General features: G+C 39.1%; 1 protein-coding gene across 2 annotated transcripts in view; it reads right to left on the reverse strand.

The window, feature by feature from the left end:
• Window positions 1-26,227, reverse strand: part of LOC131236572 (phosphatidylinositol-3-phosphatase SAC1) — a 34,817-nt gene that overhangs the window by 1,611 nt on the left and 6,979 nt on the right. For both annotated transcript variants that reach the window (XM_058233843.1, XM_058233845.1), the window contains 12 exons: window positions 23,385-23,607; window positions 22,135-22,211; window positions 20,495-20,682; window positions 20,279-20,376; window positions 11,403-11,536; window positions 11,142-11,276; window positions 8,711-9,092; window positions 8,455-8,576; window positions 8,119-8,229; window positions 7,694-7,906; window positions 6,041-6,232; window positions 2,394-2,505 (listed from right to left, as the gene is read on the reverse strand). In XM_058233843.1, coding sequence (XP_058089826.1) covers window positions 2,394-2,505; window positions 6,041-6,232; window positions 7,694-7,906; window positions 8,119-8,229; window positions 8,455-8,576; window positions 8,711-9,092; window positions 11,142-11,276; window positions 11,403-11,536; window positions 20,279-20,376; window positions 20,495-20,682; window positions 22,135-22,211; window positions 23,385-23,607 — 1,987 coding nt within the window. The remainder of the gene's footprint in view (window positions 1-2,393; window positions 2,506-6,040; window positions 6,233-7,693; window positions 7,907-8,118; window positions 8,230-8,454; window positions 8,577-8,710; window positions 9,093-11,141; window positions 11,277-11,402; window positions 11,537-20,278; window positions 20,377-20,494; window positions 20,683-22,134; window positions 22,212-23,384; window positions 23,608-26,227) is intronic.

The raw sequence follows: 26,227 nt of genomic DNA on the forward strand, positions 1-26,227 counted from the left end.
GTTAGAACCAACAGGGAGTGCTTTGAATTCAAGAAAGACTGTGATGTACTCAGACCTAAAAGGGCATCCAAGTCAAAAAGTACGGTTTTGGCTGTATCACCGTGCAAGGATTCGGTTGGCCAAACTTGCTGCCAATCTCTTCATTAGTGGCATGATGCAAGGACATGTGATGACCTAATCCTAAATCCATGTATGATCAGGTTAAAGAATGTTCAAGTAAATACACAAATCAACTAACCGTTTCCAATCAAAGGGATTAAGTAAATTTCAACACAAAGATGAGGTTATGCCGTTAGGATCATGCCCCTTAGCATAAAATCATGTAAACAGTAAAAATGGACCTAGGGATATGAGGATATCCCAGATCTAGCATAAGTCAGTCCACGGTTAAGTTTGGATCTGATTCTACTGACTAACCATCCATCTTTTCCATTCAAACTAGAAAGGGGATATCTAGAGAGGAACGAAAGGGGTGAAGAATAAAGGGTTCGAGATGAAGAAAGTATAGGTCTTTTTATCGTCAAAAGAAAAGGAAGGTGATTCTTACTTTTCCTAAACCTCGAAGATCTAGAAAGAAAGAAACCTAAAATCGGGGTGGAATTTTCGACACCCAATGGCCAATCCTGAAACCCTAATCTCTTGAATAAAGATGAAAAAAAGAGACGAATTTCTATTCATTTAATAATAATGAAAATAGGGTTTCTCACAACGTATATATAAGTTATGGAAAAAGTAAAAGTGTACTGAAGCCCCTGAAAATAAGAAAAATAACAAAAAGACGAAAAAAATAAAGAAAGTGCAATAAAGCCCCTGAAACAAGAAAAAAGAATGAAACACCTAAAACTAAACACTCGTGTGGTAGGTTGTGAAATCCGACCCATGGATTTATGGTCAGGGTGTGGTCATGCAGCTCCTGCACTCGTAGCGCGTCAGAAAATGGGTCCGATGGACCCAACGTCCATCCACATCAACTCTTCCGCTCCGATACTCTGTCGGCGACGCCTCCTCCTCTGGTACACTCTAAAGGGTGCACCACTGATGTTTGCATCATAACATATGCTATGTGCCATGTAGCGTATGCTCCATGGGAAAGCGTAGCCTTCATGCAATGTAGTTCATGAAAATAGGCAAGTTACATGTAACATAATAAAACCGTACAAATCCATTAATGTTTTCAATGATTTGTTACATTTTTCTATTTCCACTAAAAATCAGTTAATGTTTCAACAGTTTAGTGAAATAATATGAGAAATAGTATTAAATCATTTCCTTTGCAAATTTGTCTTTATTTTTACCATTTGCCCTATTTTTCCTACTATTTTAATTAAGATCTTAGGTAGTGTGTAACTTACATTACATGCTTCATGGTTTATGTGGGTGTGGGTGTGTGTGTATTAATGCTACGGTACACGCTATTCACTTACGATATATAAAGATAGCAAAATATTGCTACCATTGAGCCATACTCAATATCCACATGGAAAAACAGTGCATGCCCAAATGTTAGAAGATATGATCCACTTAGGGCATTCAAGCATCAAGAAATGATGCAGCTACAAAGGAAGGTTGCCGACATATCCATGTCAATCAATATGATATTGGCATGTTAGAAGTTGCGATCCACTTAGGGAATTCAAGCACACGATATATGAACTTCATATATGCATATGAAGTTCATGAAATATGCGCAAAATATACCGCCACAGAAGTAATTTTTGGGGTTTTCAATTTTATTGTCTAAAGCCTGGTAGACAATTGTTTGTTACTGAGAACTAGATGAATAAATAATGGCTACAAAATGAATAATAACTCATATATACAGTATCTCTTTTAGACAATGGTAACCACTGGAGAGTAGAGACAAACAAAACCATGAAGCCTAAGGATAAAGAACATTGAAACAGAAAATGGGTGATGCCAGAGTTACATCCTTACTGCAATGAATGCAGAAGGCTGTAATGTTGCACAGAGACTTAGGATCTAAGCTCAAAATATTTATAGGCGGTAGGATCCTATATTGTAGTAGCGGTTTTTTATGCCTGCACACGTATTCTGCTACCCATCTACACACCAGAACATGTTTAACTATGGCATTGTCTCCAATATCTGGGCAGTAAATCAGGAGGGACATGCCAGCACCTGATGTACTGCGCAGGTCTTGAAAATGTGTGCCATGCCATGGGCATGAATATATACATGGGCTTTATATACGTCATTGTCATTGTTATCTTACCATCCTTACAAAAGAATGAGTAATATTGCCTTAACAATAATCATTACCTATTTTATACTTTGCAATGAGGATCCCATGAGAAGAAGCAAAACAAGTAGATTTTCTGTTTAAACTTGCAGTCCTTATTATGTAACGTGAAGCAAAAGTTTTGCCGCTTTACCTGACACAATTTAGCATAATGCTGGTAGCATTCACTGCTTTTGTCTTGATCATACAGTAGCGTTCCACCATACCAATCATTGGTTTCATTGTCTGAGGCCATTGAGAGATACCTGGAAACCAAAGCAAGAGTTCCTAATTACTCCAATCAACTACTTTCATTATACATCTTCATGTTTTAATTTTCATCTACTTCCAGCCTCTAAACGTGTATATAACTTTCAATCTAATGTTATATTGTGTGTGTCATATTAGACACTCCAGAAATGGACCTGATGTCGAAATGATGTGAAAAGTGTTTGCGTACATTAAAACATTCACACGCCTGTACATGTGCAAGTTGGGTTAGCAAACATGCAAGTTTAATGACTACAAAAATAAAAGGCAATAGCCAATAATGTAGCTAATTTCTTTTCTAAGAGTAACCAGTACTTAGTAGGCAATTTTTTTTAGGAGAATGATAAAAAACAATTTGCAGGAGTAGAATTCGTTGATGTGAATCGCAGCACACATTCCAATGTTACATTTGAGACCTAGGCCATGTCCCAAGTGGTGCTCAAAGAGAGCATGCCATACACCAAAAGCTAGGCTGGTCCATTCATTCATTGGTTGGGCCATGTCCCAAGTGGTGCTCAAAGAGAGCATGCCATACACCAAAAGCTAGGCTGGTCCATTCATTCATTGGTTGGGCCATGCTTGTACGTTGAATATAGAAAATTGGTATTTTGTTTCTAGCGTCCATTTTAGCCATATGAGTGTGGCCCCCCGATGAGTGGATTGGTATAAATTTTGGGAAAAGATATGTTCACAATCCGCCTGATCAAATGATTGGTCAGGAATCAGGATCTCATATACACGGCCCATGTTGGTTTGACCCGTGATTCACCTATTCAATCTATTCCTGCATGAATCTCCATCGTATTCCACTTGATTTAGACTAGAAAGCATCCGTGAACTCCTGTGAGCCAAATGGTAATTACAAATACATCCATACTCATTGTTGCAAGCAGTGGGGACTGTAGCTGTTGGATCTGGGGTTATGTTTCAATGATCCAAACTGTTGATATGAAGGGCCTCCCTATGGCTGGTGAATATGCAAAAAGAATCTCTTAAGATCACAATATCTCAACCATTCATGTAACTATTGTTCTTTCAATCTGGGCAATCTCCTTGGCCATTTTTTTACTTTGACGACGACAGGGTGTCCCCGCCCCTTTTTAAGGCAAGACTAATCCCCGTGGATGCACGCAATCACCCGCAAACCACGTGCATCGGGTAATCCTAGGGAGGGGAATCAAACTCATGGCTGTGGGGAGCAAACCCACGATGCTAGCCATTCGCCCAAACCCCGTGCGGGTTCCTTAACCATAGCGTCTATGGGGAGCAAACCCACGACACTAGCCATTCACGCAAACCACATGCATCTGGGCAATCTCCTTAGCCATTATTTGTTAACCATTGACATAAAGTTTTGGATCTTTCCATCTTAAAGATTTCTAAGCCAACCACAATCAATTGTATATATCACTAGATCAATGGTTTAAATGACCGAACATGACCTTGATCCAACAACTATAGTAACTTATGTATCATATAGCAACAAATATTGTAGGGAGGTGACATAGGACAACTAATCACTTGCTCTAAAAGCTCAAACTGATAGAGTGTGGCGAATCAATCCCTTTATCTCATGGCCTAGGTCATGCCCTCAGCCGAGCCCCTTTCGTGGGCCCCACTTCACATGGGTCCCGCCTCACACAGGCTGCCCATCCCGTGTGTGCCCCCGCTTCACACAGGCCACCCCACCCAAGTCCCGTGTGAAAATGCCCCTACATTAATCACCCCTAGTGAGGAGTCTCGAAAACTAGACCTCCCGCTCTGATACCACTATTGACGCAGAACAACTAACCACTTGCTCTAAAAGCTCGAACTGATAAAACGTGGCGAATCAACCCTTTATCTCATAGCCCAGGTCAGGCCCTCAGCCGAACCCCCCTCGTGGACCCCACTTCATATGGGTCCCACCTCACATGGGCCACCCACCCCGAGTGTGCCCCCGCTTTACATAGACCACCCCACTCCAGCCCGGTGTGAAAATAGTACCCCTGCATTGGGAGGTATTAAAGTAAACTCATCAATAATAAAAAGATGAAGAAACAACATAAATCATGAGTGAGTATAACTACGCGTAACTACATAAGGCAATCTAGGATTCTATTGTATCCCAAGGTGTGAACCACACATTCTTTTCTTATTTTTTGAAGGTTAAACGCAAAAGCGACCAAAGAAACCATGGGTAGACATGCCTTTCCATCACATTTTACACTCTCCCTTGAATTTTTCTTCACTTTCTTTCACAAGAAATGTTATTTTCTACTATGCTTGTCTTGGCCTATACTTGGGAACTATTTATAGGTTTAGAAGGTTGATTAGCTCTAATATTTGTTAGCAAAACTCCATATTGTTGAAAAAAAATTGTATAATTTATCAAACATTTAAATATCTGTATTTCAGAAGACAAGCAAAAACACTCACGTTTATGGGCAAACCTAATTAAACCCTTGTTTTTTTTCAATCACAAATGTTCAAAAAGAAGAACTCTTGGGGGCGGTTTAGAAAATAGATATTGTTGGTTGCAAGCCATTGATAAAATTGGGTAGAAGGTGAAAGAAAACTTATAAGTAAAGGTAGATGGATTTATACATGGATTACTTGAAAAGGAGATTTGAGTGAGGCAAAGAACACCATTCGACTATCTCTATACATTATCGTTCCTATATAAAATAGAAATTCTAACTATTTTAATAAAGTTTTTCTATTTTAACCTTATTATATATAACATATAGACACATGTGCACACATATTGCCGCTTTTTTTATCACTCTGTTTTTCTGGGACCAAGCTGTATTAAACCCAAACTTTTCATTCTCCAAATTTTTAGCTTTTCCGTTTTTTGACTGAATTTTTTTACCGTGTTTTTAATGATTGAGACCCGAATTAAACACATATTTTTTTTTCCGTACTCTTTTTTTTTTTTGGCCGTATGTCATTTTGCTAACTGTGGTTTTGATTAGTTGCCCATACGCATCCACTGCAGCGTGAAGGTTAATAGATGGAAGTCATCAACGTGAATTTATAATGTGGATTACACGCTTTATTTTTTCATTAAAAAAATTCATGAAATTTTAAAGGTTACAATTTACAATTACGTTCTATCTATTTAAAGATTTATCCAAATGCAACATACGTGCAGTTTACTTTTTTGAGGAAATAAGTCCTAAGAATGAAAAGAAATAATATGAACAATAACAGCTTTCATAGTATATATTTTCTTCCAACTGCTTCAAATAGGAACAGTTTGAATAATATCCAAAGTTACATACTCCTAAGCAGTGATCTACGGCTCTGCTCCCACTTGCACAATTAACCTTGAAGTTTTACAATCTCACGCCAATCTAAGCCTTCGTTTCAAAATATAATCAGGAACAAAATGTTAAAATTACCAAGCCAATTAATACCACCAGCATCCAGATTCATAATCTGTAACATTTCATATGACATTTGTAATGTGTATCATCCAGAAAAGGTTAACCGTCACTAGTCAAACAGAAGTAAAATACAGAAAAGATGAGCTTATAAACAAGATACCTTCGGAAGACAGCTTCCTCACAGATATCACCTATGGGAGAGAGCAAATTTAGGTCATAGTAACCATAGTTGCTCGTCTCATATTGACACCCTCCCCTTGCATTTTCTTGTGAAGCAACTTTTGGGGCAGTACCACTTTCTTCATACTTTCTTTGGCCGAAGAGCCAGTTGGGGCTTTTGAGTTGTATTTCACTGCAATAGATGTATAGGTCCAAAACTGATGAATATAAATCATTTTATTTCTTGAACATCAAACACTACAACTGAGCAAAAATGTTTCGTTTCTTTTCTTTTTCTTTTTTGAAGAAGAGCAAAAATGTTTCTTTTCCTTTCTTTTTCTTTTTTGAAGAAGAGCAAAAATGTTTCTTTTCTTTTCTTTTTCTTTTTTGAAGAAGAGCAAAAATGTTTCTTTAATGCTTGTTATTATCAACTAGCCACCTTCAAGTCCAGTTGAATCACAAAAGAGTGCTTTTGCTTGCATAGCAAGGAGCCTTATTCAGCAAGAAGGCATCCTCCACTAATATGAACCATTTATTCCAACATCATACCTAAATGCAACAAAAGATGGTATTCACTATTCTAAAGACAAATACAATCATAAAGAACCTCTCTAAAACCAGTGTTAACCAGGTACGATGAGTGTGCTGAGTATAAGGCCATAAGCAGGATCAAGTTTGGCAGGTACTCAAAATCCGAATTCCTAGGATACAGGTCAAGCAATGATTGGTTACAGTTCATCGGTATTGTTACATTAACATAATACAATTGGTATGATTCATTTTACATGAAAACCATATGATTTTCAAGTATCCAGCAGTGGGAATCCCCTTACCCGAGCATTCAAGGATCCAATTCGGGTACTCTAGTGTTTGAAGGATCTGAGTGTCATGGTCTAAAACATGACAATGCTAAATATGCAAATGATTTGTGGTCACTTTGACAAACATGGTACCCGATTGCATTCCTAGCCAAAAAGGAACCTGTCAGATCTGTCAATGATTTTTCTTTTTTTTTGGGTTTCTAATTCTGAGCCATCATTCATGGCAATCAAGCTCAGTGCACTTCTCACAGGAAATCTCCATGGGACATTAATAATATTTCTGTCAAATGATTATGATTTCCAAGAGGATCATGCATCTTTAGAACGAAGATTCAGAGTAATCCACAAAATTGAAAACAAGCATTTCTCAAACTCTTAAAGGATGCCATGAATTCGGAACAAGTCTTTTCTCTATAACCAAATCAAAGTCAAAGGTACTGGACCTCCAACAAGGGAGAGTTTTTAAGCACAGAATGAGTGGTAGAAGATCTAAAACCTCAGCATGGAATGGGTTGGAGTTATCATAAGCACACCGAGTCTTGAAACCTTACTAGACCGTGACATGGGTTCCCTTCAAAATTCTAAGCAATTTAATCTTTTGTAACTTTCACCAACAAAGACAATTCAGACTTGCAATAACGAGCCAACTAGAAGTCTATGATAACCATGGCTCCCAGTGCCAAGTGAAGGCAATCTAGTGAATCCCAAAATAATATGAAAAGTAAAAATAGGTATGCGATGCAAAATAATACTTGAGTTTCTAATGAAAAGATATGAATTCAATGTGACTAGAAATCCAGAATTAATTGCTAAAAGATTGAGGGAGAGTTTACGCTGCATCAGGTGCCATTCCAGAATTTCCTGCACCACCGCCTGCTTTGACATTAGGCTCACTGCAAAGCCTTACATTCTTTATTGAACTACATGTTCTCTCTATTAGTTTATCAAATGATGTCAATTTCATCCGGGAGAAGTCTTCTCTGCAAGCTGGAACAGGTGCAAGGGTCGGTCTGGTTCCAACCACAGGAATAGCATCGACTGATGAACTGAAAATTAGAAATAAGAATATATAGCTATCAGTTAGGTGTGGAGATTGGAAAGTGAATTAACATGAAATATTATGAAATTTCCAATAATTAGATAGAACTCTGAAAGAACTATGTTAAATACTAATAATGACAGCACACAAGAAACAGAATTTTTGCAGCATTGACCATGAAACCTCCCCCTCAAGGTCTCACTGGAAAACCATTCTTACATTCTGTCAGGAACTGGCTCATCTCCAATCCCAGAAACATGAAGATAATAATCTGAGTCCAACTCCCAAAGCGCAGGTTTTCCTTCTTGTGGTTGAAAGTAACCCAAGAACCTGGGATAATCATCAAAGAAAGAATTTGATTAATGTGGTGGGCAGGCACAGCATCAAAACCAAGTAATGCTTAAGTAGTTAGCAGCACATGTGCCAGTTCTTTTAAAGAACACTACCACTTCTAAAGATGACATATACTGCTAAAACAAGGAACCACGTGCAGGTTTGATGATCTATTTGGTTCATTTAAGCACTTAAAATAAAATAGCAGGGAGGGGAAAGTACAAATTTATTGCATCTTGCTTTTCACCATCTGTGTAAGCATTGCTGTAGTAACGTTTGATGGACTTTAGAAACTCACGAGATTGGGTAGTGGCTTTCCACTTCCCTTGCCTCTCTGGGAAAACCTGACATTCAGGGAACCATTGTTCTACAAATCAACTTACAGTATATTAAATGGAATTAAATTTTGGATTAAGTTGCAAACTACTGGTCCCTATCTACAACCAATAAACAGAGCCAAGTGCAAAATAAACCGCACAGTGTTGTGAGCTGCAGAGCCTCCATATTGCTGAGCAAGCGCATCCCCCATACTTTGGTACATATCCATGAGAGCTGCAGCAATGCTACTATCTGGGTCCACTTTGGGAACATCTGTCAAACCCATTGCATGGAGTTGGCGCCCTAAAGCAGCTAGGCCATACGCATACTGGGCAACATTTGTACGATCTAAGCAGTCAATACAGTTAGTCCGCAGAACTCCACTTTGATAACGAGGAGCTGTACCACTATCACTATCCTTTGTAGGTTGTTGACTGAGCTCAGACTCTCTATCTCGAGTAATAGGGTTCACAGGTTCATTGGTGCTCCCAATTCTAGCAAGATCACCAGAATTAGCTCTAAGATCTCCTAGAGAAGCATCCCTGTATAGGAAAAAATGCAGCTATCAGTTTCCAAATTCCACACCATGTATTAGTTGACCCAGGTATAAATGGTTAGAATTGCAAACTAAGAAGTATTCCAAGCGATAGCTTTGACAACCATGTGGTAAATATGACCATGTGCATTACAGAGGTTCTAACCGATTATACTTCCAGATGAAAAAAGCCTGTTAAAAAATAGCTAAGATGCCTGTGAATTCATATTAATTGAATAAACAAGTACTTATTCTGAGAACGAACCCTAGGTGAAATCATCATATCGCAGGCAAATTGAACGGGAAAAAGGATATAACCAAATCCAAAACAAGAAAATACTGGGGAGAAAATGTTGCCAAATCCACTTCACCTCTTTCTTAGCTTCCTCCCTTACTCTGTTTTTTTTTTTTTTTTGGCTCAAGTTCCATTATTTTCAGAAAATAAATAAATAAATTCCCATAACCTATTGATAAAAGAATGTAAAAGGTACTAAAAGATTGTTCAAGGAAAAATCATCCACGAAAAGTCTGGATAAAATCGATCCAGGTGCACTAAGAACTGGAATATTTTGCACAACCCAATTAATGAACATTTTGTGGGCCATCATTTAGGCCAATTGATATCAATATATAGTGAGGAATGCATAGTTAATACAATTAAGTACGGGAAATAACAATCAACATGAATAAAACATAGCTACCCAGTTCATGCAAGGTCAAGCTATGGTTTAGACCTTACTAAAAACAATATCTAACATGGTTACCTGGTTCACTGTAAGTTTCCTTTATTGGCTGCAGTTCGCTACATTCTCGATGATATTATTAAGAGAAAAGTAGCGTAAAATAGCTACTTAGCTTGCTGGATTGGTTTGATTTCATGGGGGTTTACAACATTAAAGTATGCTCCATGAGGTTGGACTACATCCTAGACAATAAATTGATATATAACATGGTTACCTTGTAAACAAGCAGTTTGTTTTGCATGTTTGCGATGAGCAACATTCTCTGCAAAATTAAGACAAACAGCAAAAACTAGCTACTTGGCTCACTGGATTTGTTTCAGCTCATAGGGTCCTTGAGCTAACACAGTTAAAGCTGAACCGGTTTACACTTGCTCATGCATGCACTATTCAGAAGCCCTAACTTTTATGAACACTTCAAGCTATCCCATGGCACAAAAAAAGGGCAACAACGGCGCACTCTCGGTACATAGGTGCAGTGTTCAAAGTATTGGTATCACTACAAGTTTTGCTGGCCGGGGATAATGAAAACAATATCGATATTGGCGATAATCAGAAAGGCAGGGAAACATGGGAGAAACATGGGGAAAACAGTGGAATTTTTCAGTGAAACTTCAAGAGATGCCAAAATACATATATTTGCATATTTAGGAATTAAAAAAATTGTAAAAAGAATGCATACATAATGAGTACCATTTAACAGGGCCTAAAAGCATGTGTTGTCGTTAGAAACTAGTCCAACCATCCCATCTATCCATCCAACCATCCAACCTTTCATCCAACCTTCCATCCAACCATCCATTGATATTTTAGAATATTGACAACGCACGATATTTCGCCGAGAAATCATTGACAACTGGAAAGGAAACGAAGTATTGTGGTTTCGATATCGCCCATGTTGCAATAATGATAATATCACAGCATGATCGATATTATCGTTGACAATTTGAACACTACATACAACCTTCACTACATGCAGTGAAGGTTTATACATTTTTCTTTTTCTTTTTGGAATGTGCTAAAGGTTTAAACTTATTGCAGTATAAGAAGAAGATTTTAATTCATGTAGAAAGATGTTTAAGATCATTTATGTCATTGACAATTCATACCCTCTTCCTTACCTTTTCCTTGCATTTTCTTTGTCTAGAATAAAATATTTTGTCATTCATTAGAAAAATAAAGACAATTAGTGAAGCAGATAAAAAGAAAAGCTTGTGAAGATATTGCACTCTTAAATACTGATATAGATATAGATGAAAACTAAGCTTAGTTGCAATTTTTATTTTTTTTTATACTAATAGCTAAGTAGTACATACCTTCCAGTGCTTGTTCGACTGAGTGGAGTTGCTCTCTTTTTAACAATAGCAGGCTTTCCACTATAGTAGAAACCAGTCAAATCGAGTGCTTCACTGGCTACCCCACCCAAAACTCCCAAAACATTGGCAGACTTGCTATTAAAAACAGACACGAAACACAATCATTAGCTCCTAGGAGAAAGGGGGTTCACTATGTACTGTTAAAAGAGGAGAAAAGGGGCTCATTGCATGCTCTCACAGGACAGGCACATACATGCTTACCTCTTTGCAAACTTATGAAAATCCCAGTGAATAAACTTCAGATGGCATTCTTCACAGAGAATCTGGTTCAGATACCCAACTGCACTCGCAAATTCACGACGTAGCATCATTTCACGAGGCCTTTTCTCAACAGTCTGCATTGTTTGAACTACATGAGCTATGGAAACAGATGACATAATACATTACAAAGTTGCCGCATTACAGTGAAAAGAAAAGGAAAATAAAAATAAAAATGAAAGCACTATAGATGCTGAAAGAAAACTATAAATCATTTTGAAGTTTCTTCTTATGGATCTCCTGGTGCCTCATACCAATTATACAGGACTAACCAAAAGCAACCAATGCAGTTGCAATATATTTGGGTAACAAGGAATGCTGTGATGAGTTACACACTTTATGCAGTTACACACACCAAACAGTTCCTCCATCCATGCCGCACTTTGTGTGTGATCAAACAAATGATTTGGTGGGATATTATGTGGATGAAATATGGCCAAAAAGTCTATTTAATTGGACGGTTAACCATCCAATCAGTGGCCTGCAAGATAGACATTTTACATAAAGCTGGGCGGAAAAAAAAAAAAAACAAAGGTCCTCATCTAATGGGATGTAATTGCATAGTGTTCTAAGTATCATTATTGCACTATGCATTGCAGTCTTAGGATACAGAAATACCATGGAAAAGTCAGGAAAATAATCTTTCAAAAAAAAAAACAAGGGGAAGTATCACATGTATCATGTGATGTATCACAGTCTAACGAAAACATCAAGGAAGCTTTAGGAAAATGGTGGAATCTTTGAGTAAAACTTCAAGAGATGTTGAAAGACACACATGATTACACTGTTTAGGGGACAAGATTATGTGTCGTCAGTTATAAATTATGCATTTATGTCCAAAATGAGTTCACGCCTTTTGCAAAGCCTACACGTGTACAAGGCTGCTAATGCACATGCCACCATGTGCTCGTATGGCTGGAAGGTTCAATATCCAAGCCATCCATAAGGTGGTCCTGACCAGTGTATTAAATATCGACGATATTGGCCGATATATCCCACAATATATCTTGTATCCCACTAGTGCGATACGAAACGCACAAGTAGTGCGATATATCCCACATGTTCGATCTGGTGAGCATTTTCGAATTTCAGTCCTTTTATTTTCTGTAAATCATGTTAAATTAGTGTCAAATTGTTACAAATCCATGATTTTTACATGAAAAATCATGAATTGGGAGCTTCAATTTCGAGATTTGGTGGAGATGGGCCGAGTTGCGGAAAATTGAAAAAAAAAAAAAATCAAAATTTCCTAATTTCTTGCAAATCGTTTGCAATATGTGTCCAAGCATCAAATCAAACATGTATGTAACCTAATCTAGTGATTCTTCTTTTGCTTTTGACTGTATTGCTTGTGTTTCCACACGTCTTTTTACATTTATAAATTACATGAATAGACATTGAATATACTTGCATCAATTCAGTTAGACAACGCATAGATTAGGACCCCAATACAAAGAAAACCTATTATGTATACTTGTTTTTTGTAATGTTTTAATTTATAAATGTGTATTGATGTCTTTTTTAACAATCACCGAAGTTTCATTGAAAAATTCCACCAATTTCCCAATGATTCCCCATTTTTCCAACAACAACGATACATTCCACGATATAACCGATATATCCCATGCGATAACCGATACGTATCCGTATCCCAAGAATGTGATACGTAACGCGATACCGACATTTCGAACACTGGTCTTGACCATGTAGATATTCTCTCTCAAAAAAAAATCTGGTCTCTTCACCAGAGGCACTACAATGTCAAAAACAGTTGGACGATTAAAAACTCCAGCCGCATATTTTCAGCCAAACTTTGCTTCATAAACTGTGCCCACCTGATGATTGGACCTTCTTTTTTTTGGGTTAGCTTGTTAGTACACACCCTCCATGTTAGCCACCCCCACTAGGGATCGATACCAAGACCTCAAGTGTTGAAACGAGGTATCTCCACTCAGTCTGCCAGTTGAGCTATGGATCTGGGTGTCTGATGATTGGACCTGATTCTTGGGTGAAAACATCTAAATAGCGGTATGCCTCCAATGAATGGATTAGATCTCGTACCAATGTGCCAGGTTGGAACATGTGTGGCATGTGCATTAGCAGTTCATATCGTTCAAATCTCATGCAATACAAGCAACAAAAGACAAACAATATGACAAAGCACAAAGAGGAGGGTTGTAATGCTAAGTTTGAGTGGGATCTCCTTATGAGTACTAGTGTAACCAATGTTCCAAATCGTGATATTATCAGCATCGCCAGTTCAGCGATACCAAAACCACTGGCATTTTAAAATTTTCCAAATATCGACTATATCTTCGATAATATGGTGATATCGTCAATACCGGTGATACTTTAGGAAGAATTCCTTATAGAAGTTCTCAAGTCACAGCAATACCAGCAATAATATCCCCAATACCAGATTGGTAGTAGAACATCGATTTTCCTGTTGAGACCCAATTCTATCTTCAAAGATTTCTCAAGATTCTTTCTTACGAAGTTTCGTTATAGCATCTATAACTACCACTGGTTTAGGTGGGCAACCCAATGATAATATCCTCGATACCAAGGAAACATTCGGAAATAGATGAAAATCAACAATAATTGTTCCTTAGATGATTTCAATTCTCTTGGTTTTTATTGAATCAAAGTTTGTATTTGGTAGAGAAATCTTGACTCGAGGTAGAGATAGGTAAAAACTTAAAAGTGATTAAAAAAACCATACAACTTCATTTTCTTTCAAATATTAACATGGATTGCAATCGAAATCCATGTCTGTGCATGATTCCCATTTAAGTGGAAAATGAAAATTGGGGGAAATTGGGAAAATCCTAATTTCTCCATTTTTATATTGGAAAATATGTGTTTCTCACTGTTAATTAATATAGAAATTTATATATTAGTGAGTATTGGTTGATCTACTGATTGGCTACAAAGTTTATATATTTATTTTGTGCTACTTTTTCAAGAGCACAAGGTTTAGGCCCCTATAAAATGGAAGCTTACTATGTATAATTATTTTTTTGCAATATTTTGATTTCTAAATGTGTAAACATGTGTCATTTAACATCTCTTGAAGTTTCATTGAAAAATTCCACCTTTTTCCCAACATTTCCTTAGCATTTCCCCCAAACAATAGTATTTTTCCAAGTATCAACAATAAGATCACCGATACAGATACTGATACATGTTCTTGTATCCCCTGTCATCGATACATCTTTTTTGTATCCCCTGTCATCAATACATCTTTTTGTATCCCCCATCATCGATACATGTAACAATATTGATACTCAAAACACAAGGTGTAATGACGGTAGACTACAATCTTACGGAGCATACGGCCCACAAATAAACAGGATAGAATGTGGTATCCCAGATGGTCCATTGGGAGAAACAATAGAGAGCAGTTCCGCTTCTTGCTCTCACAATTCAGAAAGACTTGTCGGAAATCGCCGGTTGGGTTGGTCCGACCAAGAAAGTAAGGAAAAATGAAGACTGAAAAACAGATATCGGTAAGTAAAAGAACAAATGCATTATAAGCAATTGGAAGTTTCTTCGATGATTAAAAGGTATAAAGAACATGAGATGTGTAATGCAGGGGCATTTTCACACCAGGCTCAAGTGGGGTGGCCTGTGGGATGCAGAGGCACACTCAAGGTGGGCGGCCCGTGTGAAGCGGGTGGATCGTGTGAAGTGGAACCCATGTGAAGTGAGCCCCATGAGAGGGGTTCGGCCGAGGCCCTAACCCATGCGATGTGGAGCCTAGGCTATGAGATAAAGGGATTAATTCGCCATGCTCTATCAGTTTGAGCTTTTAGAGCAAGTGGTTAATTGTCATGTATCAAAGTGGTATCAGAGCGGGTGGTCTCATGTTCGAGACTCCTCACCGAGGGTGATTAATGCAGGGGCATTTTCACACCGGGCTCGAGTAAGGTGGCATGTGGGATGCAGGCGCACACTCAAGGTGGGCGGCCCGTGTAAGGCAGGTGGCTCATCTGATGCGGGCCCCACCTGTGTGAAGCGGGTGGCTCGTGTGAAGTGGGCCCCACGAGGGGGGTTTAGCTAAGGTCCTAATCCATGCGATGTGGGGCCTGGGCTACGAGATAAAGGGATTAATTCGCTATACTCTATCAGTTCGAGCTTTCAGAGCAAGTGGTTAATTGTCCTTCATCAATATGAAGTAGAAAAGATTAATATAAAGAAACCAATTTAATTAAGTTCTCCAATTGGAAGGCAAACGAAAGAAATACCGCAGATATCATGGAATATATTGAGATATATCAATAATCGCGATATATGGGTACGTACATTGGTTTTTCGTTGGTTTTTTGTATTACAAGACAGTATCGTATCACTGACCACCAATACAAAAAATATTACAGGATGCCATTGGTACATATAACACTGTTGTAAAGAATAGATAATTAGGAAATTCTAGATCAACAGTTCTGATAACCTTAAACATTTCTATGCAGATGGCAAGGACTGCCCTCAATAGAGCTTCCATGAAGAGTGGCTCATAATAGCATCCCTTAGGGCCTGTTTGTGTTGGGCAGGGTAAATCCCTACTTTTCCAAATTTTCACATAAAAGGATTTGAATAGAAAAAGAAAAAAGGAAAAAAGCATTTGTTTTCCCTAAACCTTCAGGTTGGAAACCAACAAGGCGCTAAAAGGTTTCCAACCATTTTCCTTTCTTCTTCTTCTTCTTCTTCTTCTTTTTTGTAAAGGTAACCTTTTTCCTTTTTGTCACTTGCCCAAACGAAATGGATAGGGCCTATCCTATCTGATTCAATCAAAATTGACCCCATCCTTAGGTGTGATACAACAACCAACTCACACATGAAAGAGATAGGAAATTTAGGAAGCTCTCAGAAAAGAAAAAAAAAGCTTAAAAACCAAATAAATATAGTTAGTTTCTGAAAGTTAATGATAGGAAACCTTGCACTTTATAGTGCCAATGGAAAATTAAGGACCACTTTATGATAACCTTAGTTTTTTAAAGTATGTGCCAGATAGCTTTAGTAATTTCAATAAATGACATGGGATTTATTAAAATTCACTTCCACACTGCTGCTTCTATTATCAATATTACTTATTGAATCATGAGACCTTGCATATTGTATATGTTGACATCAATTTTAGTTTGATGAGATTTTGGCATGCCACAAGCAATTTGTTTTGCTTCTCACACAGATCTAGTAGCAAGAGCAGATCTTTCACTTGGCTTGTTGAAACTGTATTTTTCCTTCTTTTTCTTTTTTTTTTTTTTTGAAGGGTAACCGTCTTTTTTTCTTCTTATGAGAAATAAAATATTTTTGAGAAAAAGGAGGAAAAAAATATAGTACAATAAAGGGCGGCCAGATCTCCTTACAAGAGAGAAGATGACTACCAATCAGCATGTTGGGAATATACAAGAAAATCCTGGTGCCTCAAATTGGAAACAAACATGCCGATAAAAACAAAATCCTCCTTGGCTAAAGAGTCGGCCTTGGAATTTGTCCCCCTTGGAACTGCTAGGAAGAGAATAAGGTAGCCGTCAGCATCACATCTATCTCCAACTTCTTCAGTGATGTCAGACAGCTTCCACCGATAATCTTCACCTAGTTAGCCACCCAATTGCATTTGATGAGTCTCCTTCATTGATCAATGGAGTAAGATTAAAATTACCAACCAATTTGATCGCTTGGAGGAGAGCGGACGCTTCAGCTTTAATTGAGTCAGCAATCCCAATCGACCCATGGAATTTTGCCACACATTCCCCATTGCCATCCGGCACTAAACCGCCCATCAGAAGGCCCCGGATTCCCCAAGGAGCACCTGTAAAAAATTGGCTTAAAGGTGTTTTAATGTGGGGGCATTTTCACACCGGGCTCAAGTGGGGTGGCTTGTGGGATGTAGGGGCATACTCGAGGTGGGCGGCCTGCAGAACCCATGGATTTGGGGCCCGTGTGAGGCGGAACCCATGGATTTGGGGCCCACGAGGGGGCGGAACCCATGAATTTGGGGCTCATGGGGAAGGTTCGGCCGAGGACCTAACCTATGGATTTGGGGCCTGAGCTATAAGATAAGGGGATTAATTCGCCATGCTCTGATACCAATTTGATGTAGGACAATTAACCACTTGCTCTAAAATCTCTTTTAGAGCAAGTGGTTAATTGTCCTGCATCAAATTGGTATCAGAGCGAGAGGTCTCATATTCGAGACTCCTCATCAGGGGTGATTAATGCGGGGGCATTTTCACACCGAGCTCGAGTGGGGTGGCCTGTGGGATGTGGGGGCACACTCGGGGTGGGCGGCCTGCAAAACCCATAGATTTGGGGGCCGTGTGAGGCGGGTGGCTCATGTGAGGCGGAACCTATGGATTTGGGGCTCACGGGGAGGGTTCGGCCGAAGACCTAACCCATGGATTTAGGGCCTGCGCTATGAGATAAAGGGATTAATTTGCCATGTTCTATCAGTTTGAGCTTTTAGAGCAAGTGGTTAATTGTCCTACATCATGTCTTGGTTAGGAGGCTTCCACACAATCCTCACACAAGAAGGATAAAGTCCACCCCAAATGATCTCTTCCCTGTTTCTTACAATCATATCTAAAGGAAGCCTCTAAAATTGATGTTCACCTTGGCCCAAGTTGTTACATTATACACTATTTCACACATCAGCTCCTCTTTTGATGATTAATTGTTAAATATCTGATCATTACGCTCCTTCCATAAGTACCACAGGCCATATTAAAGCCATAACACCTTCTTTGGTTTGTTGAAACTGCCTTTTTCATACTTCCTATGGTGATGATGCCGTATATTGTTGTGAGAAGAGATATTTCAATAGAAAGTACAACCATATCTAACTTCACCCAACTTGAAATTGGTTCCCTTCTTTCTAAAACAACAAGCTTATTTTTTTCTAAAACAACAAATGTATTAAGGAAAAGAGGAATATGAAGCCATCCATTAAGGCAACAGATAATGGGTACCTACACACAACACAAGCCTATTAACGCCTCCTTTAGATAAAACATTGCAAATGAAAACTTGCTATTCTGTGAAGCCTATGGTTCATTCTTTATGATTGGTCATTAGATGTTTCGAATCTATCTCTAGGCTCAAGGTAAACCTTTTTAAAAGTGAAATGTTGGGCATAAATATCTCTAATGATACTCTTGCTATCCTTGCAAATATCTTTAGATGCAAGCAAGGATCATTCCCCTCCAAATACCAAGGGTTACCCCTTTGCATTGGAAAACCTCCAACTCATCTTTGGGATGTTGTTCTTGAAAGAATGGGGAGGAAGCTTACTCCCTGGAAGAGTAGATACCTTTTGCTGGGAGGGCGTCTAACCCTTTTTAAATTCTCTCTTTCTAACCTTCCCAAGCCATTTTCTGTCCCTATTCCGCTGCCCTAAAGCCGTTATCCTTAAAATTGAGAAAATTAGGAGAGATTTCCTATGGAATGGTAGCTCTCCGCACCCCAAATTTCATCTTCTTAACTGGTCGGAGGTCTCTAAACTTTACACTAAAGGAGGGCCTAGTATTCGAGTTATCATTGATGTTAATCTGCTCTTTTGGGGAAATGGCTTTGGAATTTCGGCATTGAGACAAGTAAAATGTGGAGGGAAACTGTTGCTGCTAAGTATGGGATTGAGAATGGGGGTTGGTTCACTAGGCCAACCTCTCTTTACAAAGCTTCTGCCATTTGGAACGTTGTTGCAAGTGTTAGAAACCAATTCCTCCAGGGTATCAATTTCTCCTTAGGCAATGGGAGGAACATAAGATTTTCGCTTGATACCTGGATTTTGGATAGATCTCTAGCTGAAGCTTATCCGAATTTGGCAAATATCTCCTCCAATATCTCTATCTCAATGACTGATTGTTTCTCTCCATCAGGTGTCAGTGCTCCCCTTGCTGCAGGAAGGACACTGACCATAGATAATCTTCAAAAGCAAGGAATGATTCTCCCTGATGTGTATCCTCTGTGCCTCAGATTTGCATAATCCATTCCCCACCGCTTCATCCACTGCACTTTCCCAGCAATTATTTGTCATATGCGCTAAGTTCTCGATGAACTGGGTCCCTCCCGATTGCATCCCCTCTTTCTTACATGCCTGGCACTCTCCAGACCTCGACAAAGATTCCACAACTTTGTGGAGGCTTCTTGCTCTTGCCTCCTTTTGGGCTATCTGGTGTGAAAGAAACCTTTGATGCTTCCATAACTCCTTTAACTCTCCAGCTGCAGTTGTTGCTCTTATTTTCAAAGATGTTTCAGAATGGTCTATCAGTCTCTCTCTCAAAGACAGTTCGATAATTTCCAAGCTTTTGGTTTAGTGCCGTCTTTCACAAGGCTGTAGTTTTTTAGGTTTTTTTTTTTTTTCCCCTATCCTTGTTGCTTAGTTTTTTTTTCTAGGTTTCTTGTATTTTCTCTCTTTGTTTTGTAGTTGCCCTTCTCGGGCCTCTTTGTTCTTGTTCTGATTTCTTTTAATTTAAGCATCCTTCAAAAAAAAAAAAACATCAGTATGGGCCCACAGCATTAGCCTCCCCAGGGTGGGTTTTTTTTCTCTTTTACAGATATGTCCCTAGGGGAAATGGATTTTGTAAAAAGAAAAGGACCTTGAATGATGAAATTAAGTCTGGATATAATTATCTTTAGGAGAACTATTCCCGGACAACCAACAATTATTTTCAGAAGATACTATTATATATAAACAACTAGTAGAAAATACAAGGAAAAGGACACAAGAAAATAGAATAATGATATTATGCGCAACTTTACCATCATAGAGATTAGAAACTAAAGCAAGCATTTTAGGATGAACATCAGGAATGGACCTTAATTAGATTAAGTACAATAATTGGATTGCCATATCTCCTAGACAGGTCTTCAAAATGCAACTTAGTTGCCTGATAGGTGGGATCGTATCTCTGCACTGAGGCCAAAGCAAAAATGATGAGCAAGAAGCAGTATATTAGCGATCCAATATGAAGCATAAGAATACAAGGAAACCATTAAGACTACAAACAACAGAACCAGTTGAATATGCTCACAGATTATATCAGGTTTAGGACTCAATCTAGAGGCTTCTTGGGACCAGAAAAGGGGAATTGAACCCCGCATCTGCACAATCGAACTCATTTTCCCCTTGCATGACCCAGTTTCTTCATCAAGGATTATTTGTTCTGTCTCAACATCATTTGCAACTCTGCCCCGGTCATTCACACCCCTTTTCAAATAACTGCAAACCACAAAAAACACTAAGAATGTGAGCTCCACCAACAGCAATGTGGCCAATTCTTCGTCATCTCATAAAAAATAATATTCTATCTCCTGAACTGCTTTCTAGGGACAACACAAGTTTCCAGCCAGTTTGTATCTGAAACGAAGTAGCATATTGTATCCCAAATGCGAGTTCGAAAGTTCACCAAATCTACTTGCTTTGCCAGAACTGTTATTGTATTGAAAAGAATCAGAGTAAGAATAGACAAGGTCACTAATATTCACAAGACTCGGACAGTAAAAGTCCATGAAAGAAATGATAGAAATTTTTACTTAATACTTCTGGAAGTAAATCAAGTTGATTCAGGACTTGCCCAAATCAATTAGACTCGATTGAGTAAACTGTCCTTTTTTTCCTCTCTGGATATGACAATGGGCTAGCTAAATACCATCATGATATTGAGAAACGGTTCTTCTGTTTTTCTTGTGACAGTGGAAAACAATAATTTTCTTCCACTTCACAATGTATAAAGACAAATTTTAACAGGAGTTTTCCAGTCCAAAAAACAGACCTGCATGGTTACGAAATCATGATGCGGAAAGGACAAAGTTAGGAGTTGCAACTTACAATGCCGTGCTACAGAGTTTCCAAAGCTGGGATGCAGGTATTGGCGGGGTTTACCTCACATGGGAACTCTAGTACTTTAAATGAAAGAGGGGAAAGAGAAATGTATTATGAAACTAGTCTCATTATGATTGGTGCATTTCTATGGGCAAGCATAAAATCTAGACACTTCATATGGTGGGCCCACCATAGATTACCGAAAGTCCAAAAATAACAATAATGAGGCAATACCAACCATCCGAATGTTGGCACGTGCTAATGGATGGTTGAAAATAAGTGTTACAGGCTTGCCCACTTAAACGCATCAACCATAAAACTTGTCCCATTTTATTCCAATGGAACTAATCTTATAGAATCACTCTCCTTAATGAAACATTCTAAGGCGCTAAAACAGATCAAACATGGGAAGTCACAATGCTCATCCCTTCATTACGTTGTACTAAATTCATCTATCTCTACGATAAATTTATACACAAATATAGGTTGTATGATGTTCATGTGTGTGTATACATACATACATACATATATGTATGTATGTGTGTGAGTATATAGTATATGCTGCAACATAATTTAGAACACGGAAGGATGCAGCTAAACGTTAAGCATGCGATATCTACCCATATTCTACACATGCCATTATTGTATTGTATGGATACTGATACTCGTCTCTATGTGTGTATGCAGTTATAATATGATGTGAGGTCTCTCAAGTCCGACTTCTAGTAAACTCCAACTTCTAGTTCTAACTTCTAAAGTACAAATTCAAGCTTCTAGGACTTTCTTGAATGAGCTAAACAACAGACCGGAAATATATTTTAACTTAATTACCAGCATTGAAATATATACCGTGTTCCTGCAAAATGCCGAGAACGTCTAGAAACAAGAGAAACACTAAATTCCCGCCCAAAGATCGATAACCTGACCTGCCATCATAAAAAATAAATAAATGAATAACAATAGTAACCCTTGAGACGCTGAAATTGCAATATCCTGCATAGTTTAAACAAAATCAAAACAGAAGGATCATGTAACCACATTATAATTTTAATTCCAGGCTTGATGGATAGCATATTACATGGCACAAGAAGATTAATGATAGATAGAAGTAGTTGATCAGATGTTTCCAAGGAAACATCTTGTATGAATAAAGAAAATAAATAGCCAAACACAAAAAATCCAAGCCAATTAGTGATTGCATGAGTAGAAACCCTACTAGCCTAAGTTTAATCACTCAGATACATTGAATGGTCAGCTCCACCTTGAAACTAGATAAGGAAAAAAACACTACATGGATGAGCCTCTGGATGCCCCACAATCAGTTGAAGACTCATGGCTCTTCTTATATTTAGTCTGATGACTTCGAACATTACATGCTGTTTCACCATCAACTTCAGGAGACCTTATTACAGAACAGATAGATTAGTCGTATTACGAAGCCCTTCCCTATTATATATGCAAGCAATAACCAGAAAACCAAATGAGTTCACTAGCAATATTCTTTCCCACTCTAGGTAACATCCATTTGCATCCCCTCCAATTTAAGGCAACCATGGAATGGATTTTGAATAGGGTATGAAACAGGTCAGAAACTCATGCACATGCTTTAATCAATCCAAGTAGTGGTTTCGCACACTCCTAACGTCATTGAGTTCTTGAATCTCCATCACAGATCCCAATCACTTGGATCCTATAAAAGTAGTTTCAACAGCTTCATGAGCAGTGTTTAATAATTTGCGTCCACAATTAACATGTCATGTCCAAATCTAACTTTCAGTCTTAGATTTCCCCAATTCAAAATTCCCAAGAAATGTGTTTTGAGACATTTAACTTCATCAGAAAGGTCAAGAAACAAGAAATGACTTTTTCAATGACAGGCTGGAGGACAAACAAGCAGTACTATATGCAATTAGGATCATGCATTTATGACAGAAGGAATTCTTTACGGAATTTCCATCTTCGCTAATCAAAACTGTCACGAGTCATGTATCACAGCTTATAGGTTCCATAATCCATATAACAAAGGCATGCATAGGAATCCAGAATTCACCAATTACATTAAACATAAAAAAAGCAAGACAGACAATAGGGACACATACCTGCTTAAAATGCCCATGAACCAAGGCAATTGTCCAGAGTGTATTATTGCACCTCGATCGAATTGCTTGTGTAAGATAAGCATTCCAAACAAACATGTTTTCATACAACATCGTTTCCTCGCCCATTGCCAATACATTTTGTTGTAAACTTTGCATGATTGGGTAAGTGTAGCTATAAAAGAAATCTTTTGTCAGATCCACACTGGATAAGAGCTTCTTGTACCTGCAGTCAAGGCAATGGATTTCGGTCGAGAGAACTTCATTAAAGGTGCTACAATTTGCAACATGTGGATAGCATTGCTAAATGGAAACTATTTAGTTGATTGGCAAAGATAAATCTCTATTGAGAAATTGAGATTCTGAACTATAACAACAGCAGCAAACACATTGAAGCCCACCAAACTCGATTTCGTGGAACACCCAAATGCTACCTAAGCCCAAAGGCTCTTGATCTTTATTGAATGGGAAGAGAAGTGCTCCATTTAACATGAGATGATCATGAGACGATTTCCCGATCGCGAGAAGGGGAGCAAGACAATCTCGATCGCAAGGCAACCTTTACCGCAAGAACTCAAACCGGCATTTGATAGAGGAGAGGGGACGCTCAACAGTCAGGTTTGAAGTTTATTCGGTGAAAGCTCAAAGAATCACAGTAGAGAAACGGCGGGGTGCTCAACGACAAGGAGAACCTAAGCAATAATCAAAGAAGGCTTGAAGGAGTAAGAGGGAGTACTCTGGGTAGAGAGCGAAGTAGGGTTCCCACCAGAAAGACTAGAAGTGTGAATGAGAAAGCATCTAGAGGTGTACGCAAGGGTGGGAGCAGCGGAAGGTGGTTTAGTGGCGCTAGGGGAGATGGGTTCAAAGATGTTCCTAGATGTGAGGGTAGAGAGGAAGGAGAGGGTGAGGGAAACGGGAAGGGTGGAGGTTCACTAGAAAAATGCGGGGGGTAACAAGGGAAAAGGGAGCATGACCCATCGCACCTTGTTAGAGGTTCTGACCTTGTTTGTCGAGAACTTTCTATCTAGGTGGACAGAGTCAGACCTAGCCTCCGAATTAGAGAAGTTGGGAGTTGTTGTGGAGTGGTGGTCCCCTAGTCTGAGGGCTACATCAGGGGTTTCGCTTTTGTTAAAATGGAGGAAGACACTGAAAAAAAGCAATCACCGTCATGAAGAGACGTTGGTTTGAAGGAAGAGCTTGTTGGTGAAGAAAGCAAAGTATGGACCGAAAGAGGTGAACAAGAGGAGGCCTGAAAGGGAGTACGAGACCTACAAGAAGCCCAGGATGAGCAAGAAGAAAATAAAAGGACAATCTTTGAAAACTCGTGTAAGGGAAACTTCGACCGCTAATAGTAATCTTAAAAAGACATCCTGAAGGGGGAGAGTCAAGGCAAAGGAGAGGAAAGCAGAAGCCATCGTCACGAATGGGCGGAAGGAAAGGAAATGGGTCTTTCATAGCAAGGAGAGCGCAACCCTAACCATCATTGTCAACCCAAAGATTTATCTCTGAAGTTTCTCAGGCATTCCAATGGTGCCTGATAGCCTCCATCCCACCAAGTGACACCATTGGAGAGGTGGGAAGATGGCTCAACAATAGTTGTGGGATCTTAGAGGTCAATCGTGTCCTCAAACATCTATCAAAATCAAAGATTCTCATTTCCCTGAATCTGAAGGCTATGATCGATCGAGTCCCTGCAAGAAGCATTTGAAGGGATGGACCGATGACGGACATCTGCAAATGAGAGAACTAGTCTCTGCTCGTATGGGAGGACAGCTTCCCACTTGAGCTGTGGGCTCGGGAAGTTTTCATGAAAATCAACAGCCTCCCAAGGGATGTGTGAGCCATTGACGAATAGACGAAAAGCTATGAGGAAGTCAAATCACCAAGGATCTATGTGTGCTTACAAATCTTCACACCAATCCCAAAGTGGATTGAGGTGAAGATTGGCAGTGCTCACATCTCGATGAAGCTCCAAAAAGAGCCAAGAGGGAGCTTTCCCTAGTTGCAAGCGGGTGGCACTATTAGGCCGATGCCAGAGATGACAAAGACAAGGGCAAAAGCCATGTCTACCACACGTCCATCGGAAAAAGGCCTCTGCATGCACTGCATGTGTCGAGGCCGGCAAGTGGCTATCAGGCGGCTACTTGCAGGCGAAGTACATCGCATTGGCATGAGATCAAGCGGGCGACAATGCATTAAATGATGAGAGGAAGGGCATATCTTCAGCGCTTGTCTTGATGTCTGAGCGGAAGGCAAGTGTAGCCATGATTCCGCTCCAGACAATTTTTAGCGGCAATCGTCTAATCAATGAAATGCATGTCAACTCTCTCCTGTCTATAAGCAACACGTCGACTCCTCATGTGACAATTCGAAATAGCACAGCACGCGGGGTCAACCAGACTCTTGTGACTCACTCGGTCGAAGACTCACATGTGTTCCCACTTACAAATGCGGCTCATGTGGATGATAATTTCTTCAAGCACATGTGACTCGAGTCTTCAATTAATAGTTTGGGAGCTCGATTCCCCAAGAACTTCTCATCTCCAGGGAAGTTATTCAAGTGATGAGCCTTGCTCTCCATCTTTCGAGCATTTCGCAACTAGTGGAGGGAATTGGTTGATCACCTCTCCGACTTTTGACGATAGGTCGATAGTCGAATGTCTATTTCTCCCAAGTTCTGCTATGGACCTAATTCAAGATGAAAGGTGAGCTAGCACTAGAGTGTCAATTGACAAGGATGTAGATCAAATCAAAGACAGGTAAGGGAATACTCTTGAAGTTAAACCAATTATTCTCACAGATAAAGATCGTTTGTGAGCAATGCTTAAAATATCGACGTATCGGCC

Source organism: Magnolia sinica, chromosome 2, assembly GCF_029962835.1.
Source record: "Magnolia sinica isolate HGM2019 chromosome 2, MsV1, whole genome shotgun sequence".
Classification (NCBI taxonomy): Eukaryota; Viridiplantae; Streptophyta; class Magnoliopsida; order Magnoliales; family Magnoliaceae; genus Magnolia; species Magnolia sinica.